This window comes from Heterodontus francisci, chromosome 24, assembly GCF_036365525.1.
Source record: "Heterodontus francisci isolate sHetFra1 chromosome 24, sHetFra1.hap1, whole genome shotgun sequence".
In the NCBI taxonomy this organism is placed as follows: Eukaryota; Metazoa; Chordata; class Chondrichthyes; order Heterodontiformes; family Heterodontidae; genus Heterodontus; species Heterodontus francisci.
The window spans coordinates 50,065,873-50,078,287 of NC_090394.1; the positions used below are offsets into that span (position 1 = coordinate 50,065,873).

Sequence of the window (12,415 nt, forward strand, 5' to 3'; positions counted from 1 at the left end):
TACGATTTAGTTACGCTGAGGGCATCTCTACTCTTCTTCATCCCCATTGTGCCTAATATAAAGATGAAAGGAATTTGAGACCTATCTGAATGTAACCTATTTCTCCAAAGTTTGAGAGAAACACAGTAAAGCGGGTGAATATTGAGATAAAGGATAAGGTACATTTTAGTTCTTAAATTGACAATTTGTTTATACCAAACATTTATAAATGAAACAAATAATAGCTACAGAACTATATGACAAGTGTAAATTGGGTGAACGTACATCTAATATTTCAAATATTTAGTATAAAATTAAAACTATTATGAATCATTAAGGGCAATATTGAAACTATGTGAAACATCCTATAAAATAAAACTATAAAGTGCAACATTTTTATATAAATAAAGGCACTTGACAATAAAAAGAAATGCTCTTTTCTTCTATATTCTAGGCTTTGTTTTTAACATCTTGTTGTCCATCCAAACTCATCTTCTTCAGGTTCAGCCTCCTTGTTCTCTGAAGGATCTGCATCTTCCATATTCAGGTAACTTTGAGTTTCCAGGCAGACTTCAGCTACAGTCAGAGAGCAACTAGGGAAAGTAGTGAAACAACATTATTATCTAGTATTTTAATTAAAGAATTAGAGCTTTGCATTTGATGATTAGTTTCACGAACAGCTAAACTTGCATTTTCTGCTCCTTTTCAACAATATTTTCCAATTGTAGAAAATATAGTTTCGATTGAATGTCCAGCAAGTTCCTCTCTTGTCCAAAATCTATGCTACATGTCAGGTACTGCAGAGCTGTGCTCTCAGTTTACATGGCTTTGTCTGTAGATAACGATGTTACAAAATCCCCTGTTCCAGCATTACCTGTGCTTTCTAGTCTTATTTCAAGAACCCATCAGGCCCCACAACCTCTGTCTAGGCCAGAAATATGTTCCTACAGTACATCCCCCATAAACATGCGACTGGTAAAACTTTACAAGTTACTTGCAAGATCACCAATCAGCACACAATACATGCTCCATCTCAAGTATGCCAGATTCCTTTGCCACCTCTAGCTACAGAAAAATATGTTCTCATAAGTAACCTACCTTCTACCATAGCCTTCCGCAGGCTGATGTCTTAAACCATTTTGCTCTGTTGAAGGAAACAGTGAATTTTGTGTCCAGCACTTGAGTTTTATTCCTTGATCAGATGTTCATCTATGCCACTGAAGGGATGTTGGTCCATGGCATGGAAGCATTGAGCATTGGCAAAGATATTATTGTTTTATGCCATAAGGCAAGCCAAAGGTTGCAGTTGAACAGTAGAATGAGTCAGCTATCCATGACCTGTTAACCAAATGCCCATCTAGACATGGGTGATGACCCCAAAAATCTAAGTTTGCCATGTATACTTTTATGCGTTTTTAAACTTCAGCAGGAATATCCAAGATTTTAGTCTTCCTAGCCACTTAGGTCTATAATATGTAACTTGAGGGCTTGGTTTTTAGCCCTTTCCAGGGCCGGGACTGGAGACAGTTGGGCACTAAAAATAGCGCAGTGGCCAGCATGCCAGTTTCCCGCCTCCATCCCACTCCCGGGCCATTTCCATGGAGGCAGGATGGGGGTGTGGCAGGGATACCTGCCCACGCGCAGTGGCAAGCCGATCGGGCATGTTAAGGGCCATTTAAGACCAATTAAAGGAGGCTGACTGGGATTTTCCAGTTGGTCTCCAGGTTACCGGAGGTGGTAGGGGCCAGTTTAGCTGCCTGGAGACGGCCTCCCCGGCGGCAGATGCAGCGGCCTGTACTCCAGCCAGGTTTAGAGACCCTGCCTGCCTGGTGCAGCAACAGCTGCAGGTCATCCTATGGAGAGATTCTACCCATTCACTCCAATCCCTCCCACAGTGATGGCCTGGCTGCAAAAGCCATTTTTTATCTTGGATTTAAAAACATTGGAGAGAGGGCACCTCCATTTTGAAGCACTTCTCTGTCACTTACCTTCCATTGCATCCTACTGCTGCTTTCAACCTGGAAGGCTCTTGTTTGGCCTCCAACTTCAATGCCCTGCATTCCCCCCCCATCCTCTGGCCATTAATTGGCTGCTTCGGGAAAAATCACATTGACTGTTTCCCACACAGTGCAGGCTTTTGACCCCTACTTGAGCCTGACAGCAGGGTTCAGAAGCCCACAGGGAAAATCCCACCTTTAGAGACTGCAGATAAACTTTAAGTCAAAGTTCCTGTTAACTTACAAATGTGTCAAGCTGTTGACACAACCGTTCTTGGTGTTCTAATTTAGCAATAATGCATCAATCAGACAACAGAGTACATTACGGGCTGCACTTTGGACATCTCTGAACTGCACCATCTTTATACCTACAGGATATCTGGTGCTAACTTATTAATATTTTTCAATATTTAATGATTTTTATGTGGGGAATCTTTCCTCAGTGCACCAATCAGTCGGAGAGGGATTGCAAATTATGTGTGATTAATCTGTAATCATACAGCTCATTATTCCCTGACAGACCTCTGGATGCACTGAAGGAGTGGCCAGTAGAATGGCAATAGCTGGAATTGCAGAGATGATTGAGTTGTGTCTCAAGGCAACATTGCGTCCAAAGCATTCCCACTGCCCTGTTCAAATGCATAAAGCAGAGTTACATAATACATGGGCCCAGGCAGTCACTTTCTCAACACCACTACTACCTGTATTGGAAGACCATCTACAAACCCAACATACAGAGTTTACTGAATGACAGACAGCAGTCACCCATCTCACTTCTTTCTCCCACTAAGGAAACACTTAGGAGTACACGGTTAGGAATTACACACACACCATGCACTGTCAAAAAGAGGAAGCACTAGTGTAAAATACATTGAGCACACGTACACTATGCCTAGTTCCAATGAGTAACTTGAGATTACTCATATTACACTGTATTCTGAGAATTACTCTGCTATGAGGCAGATTGGTGGTTAGTGAGGAATGTATTCAGAGCAGGTGATTAAGCTCAGGGCAGTGAGGACCAGGTGTTGTTTGACTACAGCATTGAGCACTTGTGAAAATGACTTCTAATGTTTTTAAGAGAGGCTGTTTCGTCATTCTGGCTGAATGAATGCTTATCTGAGCAGATGTATCATCTGGCTCTTGATTGGTGTTTTTGGCAGCCTGTTGTATATTAATGTAAAAACACAACTGGTTACAATAATTTTGAGCTCTTCTACAGGCTATGCTGCTACATGTCCGCTGATCACTCCAGATCTGAACCTCGCTTCACAATGGGTTGGCTATCACCCTGACGGCAGCATGCACCTCATTATATTTCTCTTTTCCTCTTGTTCATTGGTTCTGCAATGGGGTAAACAGCTGTGGCTGCAGTAAATAGCCTTGGTTCCACAACCAGCTGTTCATCCATTTCTCCTGACTCTTCAAAAAATGATGGAACCTTGGATTGCTATCAAATGAATGAATCATGGCAATGGCCAGAGTAGCTGGCATTAATACTTGTGAGTCAGTACCTGTGGTAAAAGACCAGCTGCACAGCATGGTAATTATTTTGTATTTGCTGCTCAAGATGTGGTCTCTTTTACGCTGAGGAAACCAAATACAGACTGGGTGACCTCTTTGTGGGACACATATGTTCAGTCTCCAAGCTCAACATAGGCTCAAGAGACAACACCTCATCTTGCAATTAAACACTTTACAGCCTTCCAGACTCAACATTGAGTTCAATAGTTTCAGATCATAACCAGTGCCCCTATTTTTCCAGACAGCAGCTATTGGTTATGATTTTGTTATTCCCATTTGCACCTCCTCTAGATGCATCTTTTTGTTTCTTTACTTGTCCCATTACCATCTTCTTTTGCCTTGCACCATCATTCCGTTTCTCATTTAATCTCTCCTACCTTCCACCCTATCACAAAGCTTCCCTTTTGTTATTTCCTCTCCTCCTCCTTTCCTTGCCCCTGTAATTGCTTAAAACCTGTTACATCTCTAATTTTTCCAGTTCTGACAAAAGGTCACCGACCTGAAACGTTAGCTCTGTTTCTCTTTCCACAGATGCTGCCTGACCTGCTGAGTATTTCCAGCACTTTCTGTTCTTACCACAATTATTTTAATTGAAATCTGCAGAAAAATGAATAGCTCTAGTAAAATCCCTTGCATCATTATATTAAAATTCAGTTTGAAAATGAATTCAAAGTAACCAATCTTGATTCTCATCAATCATAATATTTTGCTGTAAAAATAACAATGAGGCTAACAGTTCTTGTATTATTTATGTGCAAATTGGACAACAACTTCCAGTGACTGCACTTGCACAGGTAAACACGCAAATAGGAAGCTGATCTTTGAGTTGCCCTGCTTCTTCAAATTTGTTGGGAATAAAAAAATTAAATATTAAATTAATTTTTAATTTTTTTGTCTCTTTTATTTCCCCTAATCCCTCTCTTTCTTTCCTTCTCTTTCTTTCACTGTCTGCACCTGATTTGGCAATGATTCATTATTCCAACTTACACTTGCTGGTTGAGACTCTGTGCGTCTCATTAATGATTCTTCAATCTGATTGGTTCAGGAGATACAGTTGTTTACCCTGTTTAAACAGGTCCCAGATGCCCACTGTGCTTTTTAGATGGTTGGTTGACAGGACCTTGCCCTGCAAAAACTCAGAAAGGCTATGGACAAGTGTAAGTCTAACTTCGTCAACCACTTGCAGCCAAATCTGTGCATTGCACAGCATAAAATTGAAATCATGATCTATTGTTTGAAAAATATTCTAGATAATTTTGTGGCCTTTGGTCTGGAGATGTTCATCTTGACACTTTGGAGAAAAAGTGATTATTTGAAGTAATAACCTACTTTTCAATTGCCTAATATTGGTTTTGGCACACATAAAACACTGCCTGCTTACACAATATAGCACAGCATGTAGAAATAGTTTTTTATTTATCCAAGATCCGAGCTTATTTTGTTAGAGTTGATCTTAATATTGCCTCTAGCAAGACTTAAATCAATAAACCCTAATTCAGAATGCTTCACCATAGCTAAATAATATTTTTTATGTAAAAGCATTTGTATAAAACCAATCATGATACAATCCATTCTGATAGTTTGCAGTATAGTTGTAATTAAAATAATAATTATGTCATGTTGGTTCACTTGTTGATACCTGAGAATGACAAAGTTACTTATGTTTGTTACCCATCTCTGATTCCCAACCAAATATTCATATAGCTTTTTTGTGAAATAACTGGTTATACCGATGTTAGCTGGAAGTTTATTCCACATAACTACTATTGTGAAGAAACTTTGCATTACTTTTCTCGAAAAGATACAAGGCAGTTTGAACTTTGCATCATTAGAAGAGCTATAATAGTAAATAAGGGCTTGAAGAATGACATAGACTTACCTCTATTTGAATGTCACACCTCCTGCAAGGATCAGTTGTAAAAATGTGCTTTTGATTTACAGGCATATATATTAATAGTCCTATAATCTTTACAGTGACAATACCTGCCCGTTAACTCATCAGTGCATGATGGCTAAACCTAATTCAGTATGAGACATTTCCTTAGTCCTTACAAAAAGAAACTGCAAAATAAAAGCTACCTGGAAATCTGTAGTGTAAATATCCCACAAAGTGCTAAGAAATGTCAGGATTATCTTATGAGTGGCATAAACAGAACAGTTTTTGAATGCTGCAGAGGTGTCATTTTAGAGCTGAGTATTCTGAATGCTTCCCTGTGCTTTGCAGAATATTCAGTTTATTCCATACGCTTAATGCAGAAAAATGTGAACAGTTTTCATGATTTTTGTTCCAGTAGCATAAAATATGTTCCCCATTGTTTAAACAATCAAATGACGGGATCAGAATTTTCTGTAAGGGAATAGCAGTGGGGCTAATGGTGCTCACCAATATTTATGTGCAAATCTGACAGCAAATTTCAGGCAAGCACAGTTAAATGCAAAAATCCAGAAGTTGCTGTCCGAGATGCGCTGTTCCTCCTTAAGCTGTGCAAAAACAGTAACTCACTGTCTGGCTCCCCATTTAAATGTATTGAATGGTCTGGTAAGTCTTAATTTTTTAAAATTCGTTTTGTGGGATTTGGGCGTTGCTGGCTAGGCCAGTATTTATTGCCCATCCCTAATTGCCCTTGAACTGAGTAACTTGCTAGGCCATTCCAGAGGGCAGTTAAGAGTCAACCACATTGCTGTGGTCTGGAGTCTGTAGGCCAGACCAGGTGAGGACGGCAGATTTCCTTCCCTAAAGGACATTAGTGAACCAGATGGATTTTTACAACAATCGACAATGGTTTCATGGCCACCATTAGACTGGCTTTTTAATTCTAGATTTTAATTAATTGAATTCAAATTTCACCATCTGCCGTGGTGGGATCCAAACCCAGGTTCCCAGAGCATTAGCCTGGGCTCTGGATTATTAGTCCCGTGACATTACCACTGTCACCTCCTACCAAACCTCTCTGGACCAGAAAATTATTTTTACAAGTGTAGTCTCATTCCTTCAGCTTTTAATTGTTGTCGGAGAATAGAAATTAATTACATCTTTTTACTACTTTCTATTTCTTTTTTGTGTATGTCTCTCGCTCTTAATCCAATCTTGCCTTTTCTCTATTTTGCTTTCTGCACTTGATTTGACATTGAATGCATTATGCAAACGTGCAGTTCCTGGTTCAGACTCTGTCCTGGGTATTAACAATTCTTCAATAGGATTGGTAAAAAGACACACGGGCCGGGATTTTACAGGGCTCCTGATGTCGGGCTCTGTGATGGGGGGTGCCGAAAGATCACCTGCTGCTGCTCCCGGTGTTGGGCACTTAAAATCCAGCCCACAGTTGCTTGACTGTTCACATGGGTTCAGATGCCCTGTAGAGGGTGCAGTGCCATTTTGATCGCCCATTAACAGCAACTTGCCATGGAGAAGCCATGCAAGAGCAAGTCTAATGTATGGCTTGTGCCGTCTACTGTATATTCTGACCCATAATCTCTGATGAATTTTTTTTTACTGAAATACTTGGGTTTGAACTTCACTTTTTATTCCTTCTCACTTTGTGAATTTTTCTTTTAAATCCTATTGTTAACATTTGCGCATATAGAATAAATATACACACAATTTATAAGCCTATGTAACCAAAAATGGGCAAAGTATGACAAGTCAACATTTCATACTTGATGTTCCAATTAAGGAGCCTTTTAGAAGGATAAGAAAAGGTGTCTTGCTCACAAATAAGAATGGAAGTTACAAGATAATCTGACATGGTCTGAATCACTCAAAGTACATTCTTGGGGTTAAGTAACTATTTATTAAGACTATTGATATTGTCTCTAGCATTCTTGTTCAAAAATGCAATTATTGCACCTAGCGGTCGGTAGCATATGAGTAGTGCACAATTTTCTTTTGAAATCCTTTGGCGAACTATTTTCTAAGCTGGTGAATAATTGAAATTTGTCAAAAGACTGAAAATAATGGTGGATCCTGCTAGTTAACTATTGAGGTAAACTGATTAATGGTGATGCTTGCTCAGTTCTTAGTACACTCTTGCTGTATATACAGTTTATTTAATATGCTGTATATATGTAAAAATGATATATTTATGAAGTATACTTACTTCTTCACATCTTGAGAATGCCATAGTTCTATTCTTGCACTAACTAGTAAAGGTTGTCTGAATTTAGAAGAAACAAAACAAAATACAGTAATATTCTTATCACATGCTGACAATGGAACTGAGGAACAAACAGAGAACCTCTTAGGGTCTGCGAAGCTACAGGAAGGGGAAGTTGCATCAGGAAGGATTCCAGGGCAAAGTGAGGGAAGGCCAGAATGGGACCAGGAAGGTGCATCCTCGGAACTATTTGGGATATTTGGTCCAGTGAACACTCCTAGGTTTGCCAAAGGGTGGGAGAATCGACATAGCTGTAGGGATAAAAAAAGGAAAAGTATTTTGAGGTACAGCAATGTAATAAGAAACTACTGTAAATACTAAATTGTACCTATTAAAGGATAGACAAACCTTTTTGCACCTTACATGTTTAAGTCTTGCTATAATGGAATAATTAACAAAATATAGATTTTGGAAAATTTGTTCTGCAGTGAAGGTGTCATGCAGATAGAAAATGTGATTTTATAAATGAGAAAAACACCAAGCTGTCATAAAGTATATTTATTTGAGTAAACACTTTATATGAGGATTAATACTGTGAAAACACAAAATATTTACTATGTAGGGTATAGCTAAAACACAAATGGTTTTATTACATTACTGTGTTTTGCAGTATTGCAGTAAGCTGAATAGGAGACATCACCAATCATTTTACTAGATTGTGAACTGGCAAGTAGGGGGACATCAATAAATTGTAAGACAATTAACAGTGATGAGGCTTTCTAGTCTGAAGCTGTCAAGGTGAGAAAGCCAATTTATTGAGGATGCTGGATAAATTTCTCAACATCAGTGGGTTATGCCCTTGTATGCATAAAACTTGAAATATATATAATGCCAGTTATTTTGTTTTATTCTTTATCCGTTTGAGTTTCCATTCCTAATGCACAACTCCAACCAAGAAACTAGACTGGGGACCATTTTTCATCAGCTCCTAATTCTAACCATAGCAGGTGTCAGGAGGACTATGAGATCTACTGTGGGTGATTGACCCTGTAATTTCTATCCTCCTTGTGAAGAAATGTTTAGCACCTCCCCCAAGGGTACAGCTAAGACGGGGAACTCACCACATGAGAAATTAAGATTATCAGCCTACATCCTCCTACTCCATGGCACAGGTTAGAACATCCACCTACAACATGCAGATTTTAATCTTGTGCTCTTTAAACAGGAATTAAAGGTCAGTAATATTAAAGGCAGTTTATTTAATACTTCAAATGTCTTTCAATAATATACTGTCGAGGCCAAATATATCTCATAACAGAGGGCAGTTGAAAGCAGTTTTGAGGGGTACAACAGTCCATATTTTTCCCTGAATTCTTGGTCAAAAATGGCATACAAGAGAGTTTAAGAATTTAGTTCAGTTGGTGTTAGACAAGGAAATCAAATTTTTACTTCCCTAACTAAAAGTTGGCATGTTAACTCAGCAATAAAATCTTTCATTGTCTATACATGATCCAATGGAACGTGCGTAAATATTTTAAGAGATGTAAAATTATGGCAGCGTAAAGGAAAACTAATGCTGTGAACATGCTGTGTTTAGTTTTGAACCTGTGAAACCGTTGCAGTCTTTCCTTTCCCGTCATTGTCCTTTGGATGTAACATATGTGCAGGGCTTGAGCTGGAATGACGATGCCACCTCATGAATGGAAACACACTAGACAAACACAGATGTAAAAATTACCTTTTTTTTAAACAAAAGAATGCGTTGAGAAGATGAACAGGTCATGGTGCATTTTTCCCGTCAGAAATAAATAACAGAGAAGATTTTGCTACTGAAAATCCTGCATCCATTTGATGTTTTGAAAATGTAAAATAATAACCTCAATCACTTTTTTCAGATTTCAATGATGAGTCTGTAAAGCCTAATTTTTTAAGAAGAAAAGTACATGATGGGAAAAATATTTACCCTAAAGAGTAATTTCTGAAGCTAAATAACATTTTCCTTTCCCTCTCACTGACGTATCCTTTCCTTTTACTCACATAAATAAACTTTATTTCTCGTAGCCAGACATTTACATCTTTGCTGAATTTGTTTTTGACAAACTATAGGGTTATAGAACTTACTAATATACCTATATCACATCAAATAACGTTATTCATTCTAATAACAAATAAAAGCAAAATAGCTTACTGCCCCTGCCTTTAGCAAGTCAACTTTGTACCCAAAAATATTTTCCAGATAACACATATAACATACCTTTTCTTGGTTTCCTGAGGAACTATGGATGTTGCTAACATATTCCTGTACAGATCTGACTTTATGTAACGTGGATAAGAGTCCTGGAGTAACAACATAAACAAGAAATCACGTCTTGATAAGATTAGTAGCTCCAAGGAGTTGGTAACATGGGCGAGCACCTTTTCCTTCAGCACCAAACACACAAGACATACCGCCCTCATTAATTTTATACTTTTGATCCTTTTTATAATGGACGGTTGTGCCCAGACTGAAATATTAGAATTATTGCTTTATGTTTTTAAACTGCTAAATAGAAAATAGCCTTAAAGGATAGCTCTGCTCTAATCATAACTGAGGCTGCATATTTTGTTAATTGTCTACATTAATTTTTCCTTTACCAGGAATTGAAGAGTAGACCAGATTTGACACCAGGACCAACGCTGTGAGTTAGCAGCCCTCCATTACATAGTTTATGTAGGAGATTGAAGGCTTCAGTGGGGGAGGTCAGGGGCCTGGGGATGGGGAGGGGTGGGGGCAGCTGTCCGATTGCAGGGGTTCCTCAGGCAGAGATGTTGGATCCAGGAGGTAGGTGTAAAGGCACTCACCAACTCGATCCACCAAGTCCTCTCCTGGATGTAGCTGACAGCCTCTCTGAGGCTTGGGAAACACAGATGACCAAAGTTAAAGAGGAAAATCTGAATGGCAAGGAGCCTCAGAGCCTCATTATCATATAGGTTGGCTGCCCGACTACCTTTCAGCCTTAGTTAAAATTGGAAGTGGGCGAGTTGGAGGCGGATTTGGGTTGGGAATCTGATTTTTAAGATCTTAACCCACTCCCTGCAACTGTCTCAAACTCGCCCTTTATTTTTTTAGGTTAAAATTTTCTTGGAGTGTCAATTTTAGTCAGGTAAGGTATTTTGTTAACTTGAAAGAAATTGTTATAATTCCAATCATTTTATAGCATTCTCAATTATTTCACTTATGTAAAATTAAATATTACTACAGGCTTCATTTTTGAACTTTCTCTTCCAGCTGTGAACCACCAACATAGTTGGCCATTGATGTTAAAGACCTCAGCAGGTGACGCCCAGAAGTGTGGGATTGATCTCCACATGCTAGGGTGTGTTTCATTTATTTTATCCTGTTAAAATAGCACATTTTCTTCAAACAGTGGTGTTTGCTAGCTATCTCACAGAGATATTGCTGAAAGTTATCAATCCAAATGAAATTCCCCTGAAATCTTCAGAGTTTTGAAGCAAGTTAGTTTTTTGTTAAATACTGGCTTAAGATCAAAACTTCCTTGATCAAAACTTCCTTGATGTATTGGTAAAACTGTTTCGAAGAAGTTTCTATGCAGACTTGAACTTGGGTATAAATTTCCAGGTCAAAAATATGCTGGCAGATTCCAGCTAAAATATTTTAAAATTAGCCACTATAAATCTCTACATAAGTCCTGTGTGAAATATCAGAATGCAAAGGCATCACTGGTTTTATAACCTCATGTCCTTTACTGATTTAACAACTTAAATTGAGAACTATTATGAATAAATTTGCTCATTGCTCAAGTTTGAAACACTAATGTGGTCTGCAAGATCAGTATGCCAGCCACCAATACACACTATATTTAGCTATGTACCTAAGCTGCTTGCTAAAGGAACTGTATTGTCCATATGCACCAAAGAAACTTGCCCAAAATGCTTTCAGCAACGCTGTCCTCAGCATTTCCTCCATTGTTATCAGTGCCCTTATTTTGATATGGTAGCGTATTATTCTGGAAAATTATTAAGTTAGATTTGTTACATAGATTGGGAAAATCTGAACGAGGAATTTATTGCATTACTGGATTAAGTTATTAAAAGTACTGGCTATTGGCAATTATAGTTGAGAAATTGCTGTTGGTGCAGTACTTATGGGTGAACTGTGAGTTGCAAAACATTTTTTAGGAGAATTTATTTTTGCTTGTTTTCTATGATATTGCTGTTTGTAGTTTTTAATTCCACAAACTGACCAGCCAATGAAAGCGAGGAGCACAACATTCTTTTAATCTCTTAATACTTATTGCCTGTTCCTTTCTCTTTCAGAGTATATTTTCAGCATTTATTTCAGCTAAGCCAGCTTTAACTCCAATTGCTTTATTAATCCTGCTCTCGCTCCAGTCTGAAAGTGAAACATTCACTAGCCCGACCTATATTACTGCAGAGTAAACCATACTAATATAATTTACGTGTCACTTAATTTATTCAATAAATTATCTGTTTTGCATGTATTTGTGATTATTCAGAATAAAATATGGACATTAATGACAGTGGAAAAAATGCTGGTGAAAGGGAAAGAAATTGCTGAAGCTGTTCAGGTAAGTTTCGTTGGCACATATGAACACACTGTTCGGACCACACACACATCTGCGCCATCACTAAGATCGCCTATTTCCACCTTCGTATCATCACTTGACTTCGCCCCGCCTCACCCCATCTGTTGCTGAATCCCTCTTCATGATTTTGCTACCTCTAGATTTGATGCACTCATGGCCAGCCTCCCACATTCTACCCTCTGTAAATTTGAGATCATCCAAAACTCTGCTGCCA

At 38.4% G+C, this 12,415-nt stretch overlaps 1 protein-coding gene across 1 annotated transcript in view; it reads right to left on the minus strand.

Moving 5' to 3' along the window:
* Positions 1-442: 442 nt before the first annotated feature.
* The window catches only part of rgs11 (regulator of G protein signaling 11), a 145,724-nt gene continuing 133,751 nt past the window's right edge, over positions 443-12,415 (minus strand). The window contains exons 16-19 of the mRNA XM_068056849.1: positions 9,849-9,931; positions 9,200-9,305; positions 7,736-7,905; positions 443-572 (exon numbers count right to left, since the gene is read on the minus strand). Coding sequence (XP_067912950.1) covers positions 443-572; positions 7,736-7,905; positions 9,200-9,305; positions 9,849-9,931 — 489 coding nt within the window. The remainder of the gene's footprint in view (positions 573-7,735; positions 7,906-9,199; positions 9,306-9,848; positions 9,932-12,415) is intronic.